At 38.2% G+C, this 17388-nt stretch overlaps 1 protein-coding gene across 1 annotated transcript in view; it reads left to right on the forward strand.

Moving 5' to 3' along the window:
- Positions 1-16764, forward strand: part of cacng2a (calcium channel, voltage-dependent, gamma subunit 2a) — a 162581-nt gene extending 145817 nt beyond the window's left edge. Inside the window, exons 3-4 of the mRNA XM_030140582.1 lie at positions 9323-9463; positions 15942-16764. Of these exons, the coding sequence (XP_029996442.1) occupies positions 9323-9463; positions 15942-16477 (677 nt within the window). The 3' untranslated portion in view covers positions 16478-16764. The remainder of the gene's footprint in view (positions 1-9322; positions 9464-15941) is intronic.
- Positions 16765-17388: the final 624 nt, after the last annotated feature.

The following is a 17388-nucleotide window of genomic DNA, read 5'->3' on the forward strand; positions in this document are numbered from 1 at the left end:
TAATTTTTGCAATTTTTCACAAATTCACCCCGCGGGCCAGATTGGACCGTTTGGCAGGCCGGATTTGGCCCCGGGCCGCATGTTTGACACCTGCGTCTTAAAATCTGGAAGTGAGAACTTGGAACTTCCTGATTCTTTTGTCTCACAGTTCGTTTGGTTTGTCTGTGGTTGAGGTATTTTCACATTTTGTTGGAACATAACATGTGCACGTACATTCCACCACGATAAGTTTTGAAGTTGCTGCATGTGGTTTGGAATAAGTGACTCCAGAGGTTATATATGGGAACATTAAACATCATCAGACCAAAAAGATCAGACACTCACACATCCACCTTTACAGACTAGAAACAGGTGAGAGGAACGGTGGTGTTGTTTGGAGAAGTTCAAATCTTAATGGTGGTGATATTTCAGTCATGTGATTATGGCTCAGTTTTTTTTTTTTTTTTTTAATTGCCGAAGGGGAACTAGGGGGAACTGGGGGTGATAATAACTTACAGGTTTACCAACAAGTAAGTAAGTAATTAAGCAAATTTTATTTATAGAGCACTTCTCACAGACAGAGAAAACAAAAACAGAATACAAACAAAGCCTACAAATCTGTTGTTTGTCCTAGTAGAGATTCTGTACTTGGCAACTAATTAACCCTTTCATGCATGAATTATGAGAACCTTAGCTGACTTCTTTTCCTGAGTGTTTTTATTCCTCTTTGAGGATGAAAAAAACAATGCAATTGAAATTTTTTTATGAACTTATTTTTCATGGAGTTATAAAAATGTCCACTCAGCTGGACACTAATTTTTGAAGCAAAAAACATGTATTTAAAACCCATCATCAGAAAGTGATATACTGCGTGAAAACTATGAAATAAAAACATTTTTCATGCAGCTAATCTGATGTTTTCTCACACTTTAACATACTCTAATACCAGTTATTACTAACTTCATGCAGACAATATGCAAAAAAAACCTTTTTGATTAAGAAAACTGTTAATTACTGTCTAATAACAATTAGCAATTGATTTAACACATGTTAGTGCAAATCAGGTTTATCCAGAACAGCAAAGTTACAGTAATGGTATGAATTACAATGTATTATTGGATGGTGCATAAGTGTCCACTGTGTTGGCTGATATGGAACTAAAACAACAAAACCCATGAATAAACAAGAGAACAGCTGGAGAAGAACTGTCCACTGGAGTGAGCAGTATGCATGGAAGGGTTAAAACACTTTTTAATATAAATGTCCTAAAGTTTGATATTTATATGTTGTATATCTGCATTGTATGTGTTAAATATATGAGGGAAAGTCAAAAAGTTCCTAGACAAATGTAATAAAAAGTTTATTTATCATTTTCTACATAAGCTCCATTCGAGTCTGAACACTTTTGTAATCTGTGTTTCCATCAGTAGATTCCTTCTTTGTAGAATTGCTGGGCTGTGCATTGCGCATTTAAAAATTATAGCATTTATCTGAGAACTTTTTGACTCTCCCTCGTATATTATGAACGTATCAGTTACAGCTATACCATAAAATACATCTCGATGACTGTGCGTAACTGAAGTCTTTTTATGAGAATATTCAGGTTTCACACAAACAGAGGTTTGCATGTTCACAGTCATGCAGCTCATTTTATTATTGAATTAAAATGCACTTTTTTGCAGTTGTGTAATTGCATAGGTTGACACTGTGATTAGATTAATCGTGCAGCTCTAGTTTTATGGTCTAGGGAAGTGTGAAACACTTGAGCAGTTTTACCCCTCTCAGGCTTTGTGTGGGCCACAAATTGGCTGCAACTGAGCCTCTCTGAGGTTTCTTGAACTTTTGTGTCACCTTGAGATCCCGCACTATTTAACAGCCCCACTGTCAACAATCAATAAATTTGGCTGGCCCTCTATCCCTCCTTTGTCTCTGTAAATGAAGCTGACGGATGAAAAAGAGCCCCGGTGCCCTCTCCCAGGTAATGTGCTGCGAATGGCCGTGTCAATACCTTCAGGGTTAACGGGAGAGAGGGACGGAGGGGAATTTAGAAAGACTGATGTGTTCAGAGTGGGACACAGGAGCAGGGTCAACTCTCAGGACAACTTAATATTTAATCAACCCACCCCAGCGGTAACTCTAAACCCCACAATCCCCTACGGTCCAGCCAAGGAGACAAGTGGGAGAGGGGGGAGAAATGGAGAAAGACAGGGGGAGGGCGAGACGACACTTTATCTTTGGAATTGTCTTGTGCTCTGACTGAGTGAGAATTAAGTGAGACAGAGGCGGAGAAATGGAAAAAAGAGACAAAGAAAAGATGAGACAGGGGACATTTGCTCGATGACAAAGTCGGTGAGATGACCGTGTGCGGCGGGCGGAGACGGGAAAGAAAAATGGAAGAGGGGGAATAACGACGTAAAAGTGTTCTTCATCACACGGGCCAGGGCTCAGTCACAGGGTTGTGTCAGGCAAGGTTAAAGACAAGCATAAGCACATGATGATGCTGAATGACGCCGTGATGAAGGCAGGGGGGACACAGAGCGCAGACGCTACAGTGTCAGGTCAAAAACACATTCATAAAAGTGTTCAACACTTACATGCAGCGCTCAGTCATTTCTGTCACAACAGCAGGAAGCGGAGTTTCAGTCGTCACTTTTGATCGGTGGAATCAAGTTCATGGAGGTGTTAATGCAGTAGTTTAGCTGAAACTATGTACAAAAAGTCAAAGGTCTAGGCCAGTGTTTCTCAAACTGTGGGGCGTGCCCCCCCAGGAGGGCGCGAAGGCTTTCCAGGGGGGGCATGGGATCATTCCTGGGTGTTTTGTTTTTATTCTTCAGGTTAGAACATGTAGCAGGTGGAACTAATGTTTCAGTGTTGGAGCACCCTGGACTCATTTTAGGGACGTACAACAAACAAATCTACTGCCACGGTGATCTGTGACTAGACTAGACCAAGAGTTTAGGTTTGGACACAGGACAAGGACTGGACTGGAAAAGAAAAATGTGCAATGTTTCTGGTTTTGCACAGTTTGTACAGTTTTGCACTTTAATGTTCTGAGATGTGCAATGGAAACGGGCTCATTGCAGCCACTGATATTGTTAAAATGTTCATTTTTGTTACCAAAATTTGTTTGTTGTTCTACAAAAAAATTTACCTTATTGTCATAGTTGTAAGATAATTACACATTTCCTATTTTTAATTGGAAAAATAATGTCTCAGGGAGCAGTTTTGTTGAGGTCATTTATATTGTTCAATCAAAAATCGAAGTTATTTTTAATTTGCACAACAAATTATTCAAGGAAAAGCAAAAAGTATTCTAATGATATTGATGTTTCTTTCAATAAAAGTAATAATTGCACCACAGGTACAATGTTGTTGGGGTTGAGGGGGACTCGGAGAATTTTCGTGCTCCAAAGGGGGGCCCGACAGAAAAAGATTGAGAACCACTGGTTTAGGCTAAGTAATGATATAATAGATATTTATTGTATAAAAGTTGCTGTATTTGTTAAGATGTTACCCCTGTTCAGCTCCAACATTGGAAAAACAAAAACAGTCTGTTATACATCATATTTTTAGTCTTCACATCTTTTTTTTTTTTTGGATAGTTTATAAAAGTAAGTATTTTCATAATTTAATGGGGTTTTTTTTGCACTAAAACAAAGACATAAATTGTCAGTTGTCATTATTTATAGGTTATTCTGTTCTTATTGTACTGGTTCAGTCCACTGCAGATCAAATCAGGCTGAATGTGGAACCTGAAAGAACAGGAGTTTGAGAGCCATGATCTAGTGCAGGGGTGTCAAACATGCGGCCCAGGGGCCAAATGTGTCCCACCAAAGGGTCCAGTTCGGTCCCTGGGATGTTTTAGCCAAGTGCAAAAATTCCACAGTCTTGAATTGAATTAAGCAAAAAAAAAAAAAAAAAAATTAGCTTGAATTAAGGAAAAAATGTTGAATTAAGCAAAAAAAAAAATCTTCAATTAAGTAAAAAAAATCTTCAATTAAGCACAAAAAAATCTTCAGTTAAGTAAAAAAAATCTTGAATTAAGCCAAAAAAATCTCAAATTTAGCAAAAAATCTTGAATTAAGCCAAAAAAATCTTGAATTAAGTAAAAAAAAAACAAAAATCTTCAGTTAAGTAAAAAAAAAATCTTGACTCAAGCCAAAACAAAAAAAATCTTCAGTTAAGTAGAAGAAATGAGAAGTGGAGGCAGAATATTGTTAAAACTGCACTAAATTTTCTTACGTTTTACAATTTAAATTTCATTTTTTTCAGGGTTTTTTTTTTTTTTTTTTGGATAGTTTATAAAAGTAAGTATTTTCATAATTTAATGCGTTTTTTTTGTGCTAAAACAAAGACATAAATTGTCAGTTGTCATTATTTATAGGTTATTCTGGTATTATTTTACTGGTCCGACCCACTGGAAATCAAATCAGGCTGAATGTGGAACCTGAAAGAACACCCCTAATCTAGTGGATCATAATTTAACTGATGAACGCTTTACCTGTAAGTGTCAAATCTAAGGAAATTATTTATCCATCTGTTTATATATGCATTGATGTGAAGCATGAAGCAGCCCCATCAGTAACTGTTTGTACAGTTAATGTTGAAAAACCAGCGGCGGGTGAGTGACCAGTGTTCATCCAGCCGTGGCCGCCTCTTGGCGCTCTCCTCCACTGCAGCTGTTGACTGCTGCTGCCTATCCACTCGCCTGTGGGCTCACCGTGGAGCTCCCACTGAGCCAGCCATCACGCTGTAGGGCTCTGGCTAGGGAAAAGCAAAGGAGGGGGGGGGGGTGAATGGCAGCAGGTAGGCAGGCAGATGGGCCGGCAGGAACCCCGGTGGGGTTCAGAACAGAGCCACCCAGCCCGGTGTCAGCACTTTGGGGAGAAGCGCAGAAAAGTGCTGAGGCAGCTGCTGCATGTGGAGATGAGGTGAAGTGGTGAAAATTTAACCAGTGTGATGAAAGTTTAAGGGTTTAGAGGCTAAAAGAGGGCCATGGTGGAAGAAGAACTCCAGTCCTTTACTGAACACTAGGGATGGAACTATTACCAGTATAGCGATAAACCACGGTAAAACTGCAGACTGTTAGTATGACCGTTTAAATTCTAATTATCATGATAACCGTGTTCGATTACCACACTTTGAAAATCACGGTGACACTGCTCATTTCCTGGAGAAGCAGATCACCCTAACATGTTTTTAAATCCTCATTCTTTCAGCGTATTTACATTTGTTCATTAAACAGTTCAGGAAAATATGATTGTGTTTCCGTCAGTTGCAGAGAAACTCACTGAATCCAATAGTCAGATGGTCCAGTCCCCTGATTGGTCAGTCCCAGTCTGGTCCCGCCTCCCTGTCCACTAAACAGGTCCAGAGGATGGTTCCATCAGTTCTGAATAATGACTCCCATCCTTTAGGGGGTGAATTTCAGCTCCAGGTTTTTAGTCCCAGGTTCAGGACACAGCGTTTATAAAAACAGTTTTGTTCCTGTCGCCGTCACTGAGCTCAAGAAGAAATAGTGACATTGTACTTTATTTACTTATTTTAGTTATTTATTCTATTTCTTTGCTCTATTTGTTATTATTGTGACTTCAAATTTTTTAATTTTATGTTCTCATCCTGGTTTTTATCGCAGACTGTTTTCATCTTCTCTGGGTTTTTATTGTGTTCTATTGTATCTTGTTTTTATTTATTTGGTCTTATTTATTTCTTTTATTCTTTTCCTTATCCACGCTGCTGTACTGACGTATGGTGGAACACTGAGCACTTTTTGTCCTGTCTTTTTGTTCTGTCTGTAAGCTCCATCCAGTACCTGTCTTACATGTTCAGTGTATGTCTTGTTGTAATACCAAAGCAATCACCTCGACTGCAAAACAAATCTACCCACAGGTACAAATAAAGGAACCTGGAACCTTTCTGTTGGTGTGTGTATAATAGTGTATATGTGTGGCATTGGGAATGATCTGATATGAAAATGGTCACACCAGTTCCATTCTGATCTCTCCAACTACTTTTTTTCCCACTCAAAAAAAACACTCAGGAATCAATAGGAGAATTGATAAGGAATTGGATTGATAAGCAGAATGGACCATGGCATTGATATTGATCTAATCCTATTAATTCCCACCTCTAGTGCAGATATCTGTTAGGGCCATAAGGTTCCATCTGTAATGCACATTTGTATGTTTGATATTTACATGTTAATATTTCAATGTTTCTGCAACAGAAAGTACATTGTGTCTGTTATTTCTGTTGTTTTGTTTTTTTCAAAACACAATTTGGTTAAATTATTTCAGTGTGTGTATTAGTACTTTTTGAACATTTTGAGCACATTTCAACAATACCATGATAATAATGATAACCGTGATAATTTTGGTCACAATAACCGTGATACGAAATTTTCATATGGTTCCATCCCTACTTAACACACTGTGGAATTACTCCAGTAAAAGTGAAAAGTAAAACTAGGTGTGTGCTGAAATGGTCAGGATTTTATGAATGAATGAATGAATGAATTTTTAGTTTTACATCAGTCATTGTACTCAGTACATCAATCGTAATAAACATAAAAACTAAAAAACGAATAAGCTAGAAGCTAAAGCTTATTTTTTTGCCTATCCTTTTCAACTAATACACTGCTTACATCAACTTAAATGTGTACAGCATCGAGCATTCACACCATAATAACAAAAAAAACCCAAACATCAACAACAAAAACACATCTACCATCTCAGTTCAACATTTCTGAATAATTTAAACTTAAAGAGGATTCTGATGGGTTTCTGTAAATTGGCTTCGAGTCTGGTTTTTGACCAACTCTATATATAAAGTGTCATGAGAGAACTTTTTTGTTGCGATCTGGTGCTATATAAATAAAATTTGATTGATTGAGTGATTTAATTGGTTTTCCCCTGTAAGTCGCTTTGGAAAAAAGTGTCTGCCAAATGCATAAACATAAACATAAAGTACAATTTTTTATTTTTTTTTATATATACTTTTATATATACTGTCGCTGCTGGAGTATCAATATACCATATGTTTCTAATATAAATTACATTTTCTGCTTGTAAATGTGAGCCAGAGATGTTGACAATATTCTAACGACTATGATATAACACATTTTAAAACGCCTCCAAACTCCTGAAGTATAATGGAATTTAATGATGAGTAAAATATCCAAATCCTGTTCCGATACATGTGTCCATGTAAACTTTCCAAGGACATGATCTACACACCATTGCCTCTCCAATACAGTAAATGCGCTCCAAAAAAGTTTCTTAATCAAAGCTATCCTCACAGATTGCCTGACAGGAGAAAAGCTCTCCAAATTAAAAAAGAAAATCCCTTCGATGGGGCCAGAACTGTGGAAATTAACAATCTGAACACTTGTGTCCTGCCAAAAATGAACTAAATCATCTAAAACAGATTTACTGATTGAGTGTCTACACAAAAGGTCCAAAAGCACAAAAAGCAAATATGAACTCACAAGATAGCAGTGGTGGAAGAAATAACTTTGTTATTAACCTACAAACTGCCTAAATTATGAAAAGCCAAAGTATGGAGCACGATCTATGTCATGGTTTTACTCTTAAATCTGCCTTTTCTGATTCATACAGCTGCATAAATGTGAATGTTGGATCATACTGTTGAATATGTTTAAGGCTGATCTCATTTGAACTAATTATATAATATTTGTAGTTTAATCTACATCACAGGTGTCAAACATGTGGCCCGGGGCCAAAACCGGCGCGCCAAAGGGTCCAGTCTGGCCCGCAGGATGAATTTGCAAAGTGCAAGTTAGGGCATCGAACTCAAAAATAATATCCTAATAACCTATAAATAATTACAACACCAATTTTTTCTCTTTGATTTAGTGCAAAAAACATTAAATTATGAAAATATTTACTAGGGATGCACCGATACTGATGCGAGTATCGGCATCGGCTCCGATACTCAGTGTGTGTACTCGTACTCGTAAAAGATATCCGATACAAATGCACCGATACCATTTCTGTCCGTGTGACATTCCCAGTTCAGTGCAGCAGGTACGAGGAGGAGGAATAATGTGTGTGAGTGTGAAGAGTGTGGAGATGGAACCAAAGAAATGAGGCTGATCAAAGTAACTCTGACTGACAGTACCGTTCAGACACACACAGATACAGACGCAGCCTTCTGTCCGTCCTCTGCGTACATTCATCTGTTTTCCAGCTGATGGAGGATGAGTACCCAGACATAGAATACCAGCGGGAGTACGGAGCGGTGCGGACCGCCGCCAGCGGAAGTGAAAACCAAACCTCTCACTCATTTGTCTTTTCTCTTCCTGCTGAAGCTAAACTTTTAAACCTTACAGAGAAAACGCTGCAGCATTAGTATCACAGTAGTGTTCCTCTGTCGTCTACAGGTTTGTTATTACTGACTTTCTTCTTTTCATTAAACTTTCCTCTTCTTCATGGTATTTGTCCAGTATGGTTCATTCAGAGCGGCGCCCCCTGGTGGATTAACTGACAAACGCTCATTCTAACACATTAAATGTCAGTAGCAGCACTTTGTTCCAGTCAGACTAATGACAACGACAATAAAGCACATTTACAAAAGGAACCAACAACTGGAATGGGATTATTAAGGACTAGTACTCAGTCTGGAAAAAAGTGGTATCGGTGCATCCCTACATATAATTGTACTTTTTTCCCCTAAACATGTTTTTTCCCCTAAACATGTGGTAATCAAACCCGGTTATCATGAGAATTAGAATTTAAACAGTAATACTGTCTGCAATTTTACCCCGGTTTATCGTTATACCGGTAATCGTTACATCTCTACTTGACAATGAGCCATGAGGACTCATTTTTATTATTTTTTTTTTTTCAAGGGCACTTGGTTCCTCTGCACTGCGTCCTCTCTCGTATACATGCCAGAGCCCTGTAGCGTTTTCGTTGTCTGCCATTCACATGATGCTACATAGAGCCGCCAGTTAGCTCTGTGGTCTGTGGATAATAAGTGTGCTGAGTGAGGGGGAGAGAGAGAGAGAGAGAGAGAGAGAGAGAGAGAGAGAGAGAGTGAAGCAGTGTGATTACATAAGGTTTGGTAACAGGCTCACTGTGGGGATACACACTCACTAGATAGTGTTGATGGAGTCTTTCACAGGCCTGATGGGGTGTTGATTAGGATGTGCTCGCACACAACAAGCAGCTGCTGAAATGGATTCTAATGTGCTTTTCTGCCTTTGTTTCCTTCTCTTTCTCCTTTATACTCATCAATTCCTCCATCTCTGTACTCGCCTCTACACATCCCATTCTCCTTTCACCTCCTGCCCCCCCCCCCCCCCCGTCGCTGTCCGGTCCAGGTGCGGTACGAGCCTCGAGCATCTTCCCCATCCTCAGCGTCATCCTGCTCTTCATGGGAGGCCTGTGTATAGCTGCCAGTGAGTTCTACAAGTCACGCCACAACATCATCCTCAGCGCAGGGATCTTTTTTGTGTCTGCAGGTGAGTCAAGGCCCGTGGAAATTCAACAGAAGTTAGCACGTTTGAGGGTAAGCGTCAGTTTATAGTGCATGCATCTGCAGACTGGTGACAAAGAACAAAGTAAGACAAAATAAAACCAACATAATCCCACTTTAACTCCTTGGATCTCCTTCTGTTTTGCACCCTCATATATATTGCAGAAGTAGTGGTAGCATGATCTCAAGTGCAATATGGTGCAAGTCAGTGAATATAAATACGGTATCTTCACAAATAATCATGTAAAAATATCAAAACATATCCCATAGAATATGGAATCGAATCATTATGAGAAGCTTAAAATAAATGTCAATAGAACGGTATAAAAAAATGACTATTTAAGGGAAAGTACTATTATGAACCTTCAAAAATATTCCAGCTGCAAATTTTCACTTCCATGCTCATTTGATGCCAACACATGACAGAAATGTTTCACATATTAACCCTTTCATGCATACTGGTCACTCCAGTGGACAGTTCCTCTGCAGCGGTTCTCTTGTATATTCATGGGTTTTGTTGTTTTAGTTCCATATCAGCCAACACAGTGGACACTAATGCACCATCCCATAATAATACACTGACATTGAAAACATGACTGTAACTTTGCTGTTCTAGATAAACCCGATCTAACGTCAAAGTGTAAATCAATTCTTTGTTATTGTTATTAGACTGTAATTAACGACAAAAGTTGTTTTTTTTTTGCCATATTATGTCCATGAAATGTGTAATGACTAGTATTAGAGTACACTACATACAAAAAATTAAGGATATTTTTTTTTTTTTTTTTGTCATTTTTGCCATTTATAAATAAAACTATGTCTTGTCATTAAAAAACATGTGTTTCAATTCAATTCACACACAAAAAAGTAAAAAGCATTGTGCAAGAATCCCAACTGAAAAAAAAATAGCCCAAAAATTAAAAATATCCATAATTTTTTGTTTGTAGTGTATGTTAAAATATGAGAAAATATCAAATGAGCAGCATTTAATGTTTTTATTTTATAGTTTTCACACAGTAAATCACTAAATACATGTTTCTTTGCTTCAAAAATTAAACACATGGTATCCAGCTAGGTGGACATTTTTGCAACTCCATGAAAAATAGCTTCATAAAATAATAATAATAATAACAATAATAATAATAATAAGCGCATTGTTTTTTTTTAATTCCCAAAGAGGAATAAAGAAAAAAATCTTGATTAATGTTCTCATAATTCACAGGTCCACAGTCCAATTAGATTTCAAGTGGGTCAGAACCAGTAAAATATTATAATTACCTATAAATAATGACAATGTCTTAAGAAAAGTAAATGCAATTTTTCCAATATTCTGCCTGTTACTAAATGTTTAGTGTGATTGTAACACACGTGTAAATGATAAACTGATAAACCGAGGCAGAATATTGCTAGAACTGCACTTGTTTTTCTTAAGACAATTCAACTTTTTCATTGTTATTCAGATTTTTAAGGAAACTTAGTAGATGTAAAGCTGATCATAATATAATTTTATTTTTTTCTCTATTATTATTTTACTGGTCTGGCCCACTGCAGATCACACTGGGCTGAATGTGGAACTGAACTGAACTGACTCTGACAGCCCTGTCATAATTCATACATGAAAGGGTTAATGAATCTTATTTTGTCCTGTAAATTTAGTCAGATTAGTCAAAAATACTATTTGTTAATGGTATCAAGCAACAGGTTTTAACATAAAATATGGTGCTGTCATAGTACTAGGGTTTTCCTTTTATTTTTTTAATCTTTGTATTTCTTGAATTCTGAATCATAAGAATGATCTCAGCTGACCAGTTCATTCAGTTAATGTCCTCTAACCAGTACATCAGCAGCAGTGAACAAAATCAGCACCAAATTTATAAATCTGAAGAAGGTTTTTTTTTTTTTTTTTATCATCAGTCATCAGTAAATCAACAGTGGGATCACTCTTTTTCTGGTGGAGCTGTGTACAAATACTGACATTAAACAGTGTTAATGTAATTATATTAATCACTTCGTTCAAAGTATTTTAATCTTTTAATCTCTAAGTCATATTTTTTCAGGTCATAGCCAATGATGCAAAACGAAGTAGCAGTGTTAGGAGAGTAAAGTTATGCAAAAATCACAATTTGGCCATAAATATGACTTAGATTAACAATATATGCTTTTTACAGAAAAGATAAAAACCATACAGAGTTATATTACATGATCTCTATTGGAGCATGTCACTAGGAATAATTTAAGTATCTCATACTCAGTGCAAATACTTGCTGTTGTTTTTTTTTTATATTAATAGTTAAATCAGCAACTTTACAAGTGTAGTGAACCATCTGAAGTCATACCACTCACTAAGTAGTTCCCAGAATTCAATGAATTTTCTTATTGTTGAGTATAAACCGAGGTTATTATCGTTAACGAAAACTAACGAAATGACAAAAACTAGAATTGTAAAAACATTTTCGTTCACTAAAATAAATAAAAAACTATAATTGAAAGAAAAAAAAAAGATAACTAACTGAAACTGTATTGTGTACGTACAAAACTAAGTAAAACGTGTAAAAATTATGGATCAAATTCCCTTTGTTTTCGTCTTTGTCAACGTCAGATTGATATGAAATTGATTTATTTCGCTCTAATTTTCTCTGCTGTCACCATATGATATTTAAGGGTCCGTCACTTGTGTTCACTTGTGGTTTCCAGTCGTCTTCTGGTCCCCACTCTACCTGGAAACATGGAGACTAAAGTTGGGAGAAAGCAGCAGAGTCCTGTCTGGGATTTATTTGAATACGACCACAGAGAAGAAGAGAAAAGAGATTAAAAAAAAACAAACTAAAACTAAACTAAAACTAAGCATTTTGAAAATAACAAAAAACTAATAAAAACTATCAAACCTGCTCTAAAAATGAATTAAAATGAACTGAATTAGAGAAAAAAAGTCCAAACTAAATAAAACTAAACTTAATGAAAAATCCAAAACTATTAGAACCTTGGTCTGAACTCTACGTTGCCCCCTAGTGTGGTCTGAACCAAGGATATTATCACTAACGAAAACTAACGAAATGACGAAAACTAGAATTGTAAAAACATTTTCGTTAACTGAAACAAATAAAAACTATAATTAAAAGAAAAAAAAGATAATTAACTGAAACTGTATTGTGTGTTTACAAAACTAATTAAAATGTATAAAAATTATGGATAAAATTCCCTTCGTTTTTGTCTTTGTCAATATCAGATTGATACGAAATCGATTTATTTCCCTCTAGCAATTTTAGCTAGTGACACCGTATGATATTTACTGGTCCGTCACTTGTGTTCACTTGTGGTTTCCAGTCGTCTTCTGGTCCCCACTCTACCTGGAAACATGGAGACTAAAGTTGGGAGAAAGCAGCAGAGTCCTGTCTGGGATTTATTGGAATATGACGACAGAGAAGAAGAGAAAAGATATAAAAAAAAAAACCTAAAACTAAACCAAAGCTTAGCATTTAGAAAATAACAAAAACTAATAAAAACTATCAAACCTGCTCTAAAAACGAATTAAAATGAACTGAATTGGAGAAAAAAAAAGTCCAAACTAAATAAAACTAAACTTAATGAAAAATCCAAAACTATTAGAACCTTGGCATAAACAGAATTAGTATTTTTGCATTTCCTACTCCCTTCTTCTTCTGCACTTTTTGGTTCCACATAGAGTCAAAGACCACATGAGCGGCGCCCTGTCTTGTTGTGTTGGTCCTCTCCAGATCTCCCAGTTCTTCCTTCTTTGTCTTCTTTCTTTTTTCTTGCTCCTGTTGCGAGGCTAAAAGCTACCCAGTGGGATTTAACTCTAAAAATATTTTGTCCCTGACACAGTTTCCCTGCGATCTGTCCTCCCAGATTTACCATGTCAAATATTTCTCAGTGCATGACTAAACTAAGGAGTCAGACTGTATGTACTGTATATGATGAGTCTGCCCCAGTACACGGCCCCAGCCTGGATGATTTTATGCTTTGTCTCAAATGATCTGCATCAAGACCTGAGGCTGATGTTAGGACCTAATATCAGTCATGGTACACTGTATGGTGCAGTGGGGTCAAACATGCGGCCCGGGGACCAAATCCGGCCCGCTAAAGGGTCCAATCCGGTCCACGGGATGAATTTGTGAAATGTGAAAAATTACACTGAAGATTATTAAGATTATTAAGATTAATGGTGTCAAAGTCATTTTAATTCAGGTTCCACATACAGTCCAATTAGATTCCAAGTGGGTCAGAGCAGTAATGTAAATGTAATGTAATGTAAATAATTACAGTCCATAGAGTATAATGAGCATTAAAAAAATAATAAAAAGGGTTATAAATGTAAAAAACGTCACACATGCACACACCCTATCTTCGATAACAAGTCTAAAGAAGCTGGTGTCAGTATTTAACAAGTGTAGAATCAGTATAAAAGTCAGAGTTAACAACTGTAAAAATCACAACATTTCTAGAACGACTTAAACGCAGTAAAAAAATTCAAAATTGCTTTCCGTAACATCTCATAATAAGAGCGAACATTAATAATAGTAATAGTTATAATAGTAATAACTTATAAATAATGACAACCCCAAATTTTCTCTTCATTTTTTGGTGTAAAGAAGTAAAATTACATGAAAATATTCACATTACCAAACTATACGTTTACAAAAAATGTGAATAACCTGAACAAACATGAACAAACGGAAATATGTTAAGAAAAGTAAATGCAATTGTACCAATATTCTGCCTGTTACTAAATGTTTTGTGCGATTGTAACATGCATGTGTAAATGATAAATTGATAAACTGAGGCAGAATATTGTTAAAATTGCACTTGTTTTTCTTAAGACGATTCAAGTTGTTCATGTTTTTCAGACCTTTAAGGAAACTTTGTAGATGTAAACCTGATCATAACCTGAAAAAATCGATCATAACCTGATCGATTTTACTGATCACTTTTAAAGCCTGAATGGGTCTGGCCCCTAGTTATATAGATGAGATGGTAGTTGACTAGGAGCCAGTCTGCGGGGGGGGGGGGGGGCAGAGGGCTCCTGGCTGTTCCAGAGTCCAGGCTTAAATCTGAGGGTGACCAGGCCTTTTCCATCAGGAACCCTCGACTTTGGAACGACCTGCCCCAGGAGATAAGGCTGAGGAATCACTGACATCTTTTAAATCACTTCTTAAAACACATTTTTATAGACTTGCTTTCATGTGATGTTTGTCCCTTTTAATTTTTAATTTTATTTTTTTTATTTGTCTTATTGTGTTGCTTCTGTTCTAGTGTTTTTCTTGCTTCTTCCTGCTGTTGTGCCCTCTGCTTTGTCTGTCAGAAGCACTTTGTTAACATTGTTTTTAAAAGGTGCTATAGAAATAAAGCTATTATTATAATATAATTAGGGATGCACCGATACGAGTATTGGCATCGGCTCCGATACTCAGTGTGTGTACTCGTACTCGTAAAACATATCCGATACAAATGCGCCAATACCACTTCTGTCCATGTGACATTCCCAGTTCAGTGCAGCAGGTACGAGGAGGAGGAATAATGTGTGTGAGTGTGAAGAGTGTGGAGATGGAACCAAATAAATGATGGTGATAAAAGTAACACTGACTGACAGTACCGTTCAGACACAGACAGATACAGACGCAGCGTTCTGTCCGTCCTCTGCGTACATTCCATCTGTTTTCCAGCTGATGGAGGATGAGTACCCAGACAAAGAATACCAGTGGGAGTACGGAGCGGTGCGGACCGCCGCCAGCGGAAGTGAAAACCAAACTTCTCACTCATTTGTCTTTTCTCTTCCTGCTGAAGCTAAACTTTTAAACCTTACCAGAGAAAACACTAACATTAGTATCACAGTAGTGTTCCCTCTGTCGTCTACAGGTTTGTTATTACTGACTTTCTTCTTCTTCTTCTCATTAAACTTTCCTCTTCTTCGTGGTATTTGTCCAGTATGGTTAATTCAGAGCGGCGCCCCCTGGTGGATTAACTGACAAACGCTCATTCCAACACATTAAATGTCAGTAGCAGCACTTTGTTCCAGTCAGACTAATGACAATGACAGTAAAGCACATTTACAAAAGGAACTAACAACTGGAATGGGATTATTAAGGACTAGGATCAGTACTCGGTATCGGCAAGTACTCAAATGTAAGTACTCATACTCGGTCTGAAAAAAAGTGGTATCGGTGCATCCCTACATATAATTGTACTGTTAATATTTGACTGGTTCGGCCCACTGCAGGTCACATTGGGCTGAATGTGGAACTGAACTAAAATGAGTGAATGCATGAATCCGCTCTGAGCGTTTGTGGCATGATCCAGCATGTTAACTTTATCATATACCGAGAATAACTCTACAATGAGCTCAGTCTTCTTCTTTTTCTCTTTGCCCTTTCCTCCCCTCTCCAATCCTCATTAATTACCCATAACCCACCATTCTCCTGTGGTACGCTACCCATCGATCCCATCAGGCCTGAGCAACATCATTGGGATCATTGTGTACATATCAGCCAACGCAGGGGACCCTTCAAAAAGCGACTCCAAGAAGAACAGCTACTCCTACGGCTGGTCCTTCTACTTCGGCGCCCTCTCTTTCATCATGGCTGAGATGGTGGGCGTCTTGGCCGTGCACATGTTCATCGACCGCCATCGACAGCTCCGGATAGGGGCGCGCGCAGCCGACTACCTCCAAGGCTCGGCCATAACACGAATCCCCAGCTACCGCTACCGCTACAGACGCCGCTCACGCTCCTCCTCCCGCTCCACAGACCCATCACATTCCCGTGACGCCTCACCGGTGGGCCTCAAGGGCTTCAGCGCGCTGCCATCCACAGAGATCTCCATGTACACGCTGCCCCGAGACACCCTCAAGTCCTCCGGCACGCCGACCGCCACCTACAACTCTGAGAGGGACCACAACTTCCTGCAAGTCCACAACTGCATCCAGAAGGACCTGAAAGACTCCAGCCACACCAACACAGCCAACCGCCGCACCACTCCTGTATGAGGGAGGCGACTTAGGCCAGGCCAGCCGGCGGAGAAAAGAGACCAGGAGACACGGGAACCCCTGTGGGTCCAGTTCGCCCCAGGAGAAGATGGATTTCCATGTTTATAGACATTTGTTCTTTTTGTTCAGCTGCATGACTTTTCCATTACCATTGTTGAGAGAGTTTCAACAAGTCTGCTGAGATCGTGGACTGAATGGCAGAAGAGTGAGAATGAGTCAGGTTGTCCCGAGAGAGTGTCATTTTTTGCGCAGGGTTTGTTTATGAGGTCCGGGGCCCTGAACAGGGGGTGGGGGTCGGGGGGGCGTGTGCAGGGTGGGGAGGGGTGGGCCTTTATGAGACAAAGAATTGGTTTCATGATTTCATAGCCCTTTGGTTTGACAGTTTTGCGCCACAGTTTGGTTGGAGCAACAGGTCAAGCTCCCCCTCAGCCAGCCCACCACTCAGATATACACCTCTTTTATTTATTGACTCATTTGTTCATTTTTTGCATTAAAACTGTGAATTGTTACAGCTTGGGATTCAGTAAGAATTAGCCCAATCTGTAATCTCTAAAGGTACTATATATATGTATTACTTTTATAAATAAATTATTACGTTAATAATCAAGAGATACAGACTTTACTGAAGCAAAAAAAAAAACAAAAAAAAACAACAAGTTAACTAAACCAAGTGCTGTTGGTAACACGAGAAAAGACTCTTTTAGTATTTGTTCATTTGAAGGTTGAGAACAAGAAAAGGTGCCACCAGAGGCAGATACAGACAGTCAACAGTAGAATAATATCTATTCTTTTAATAGAACCTTCTCGTCTTTTTCTCAGTCCCTGTTCGCTTTCTTTTTTGGTGGGGGGTCGTAATGGAAGAGTCGCACCCCTTCACAGAAAGAGCCAACAAAGGGGTCAAAGGTCACAAA

The sequence above is a fragment of the Sphaeramia orbicularis genome, chromosome 8 (genome assembly GCF_902148855.1).
Source record: "Sphaeramia orbicularis chromosome 8, fSphaOr1.1, whole genome shotgun sequence".
NCBI lineage: Eukaryota > Metazoa > Chordata > Actinopteri > Kurtiformes > Apogonidae > Sphaeramia > Sphaeramia orbicularis.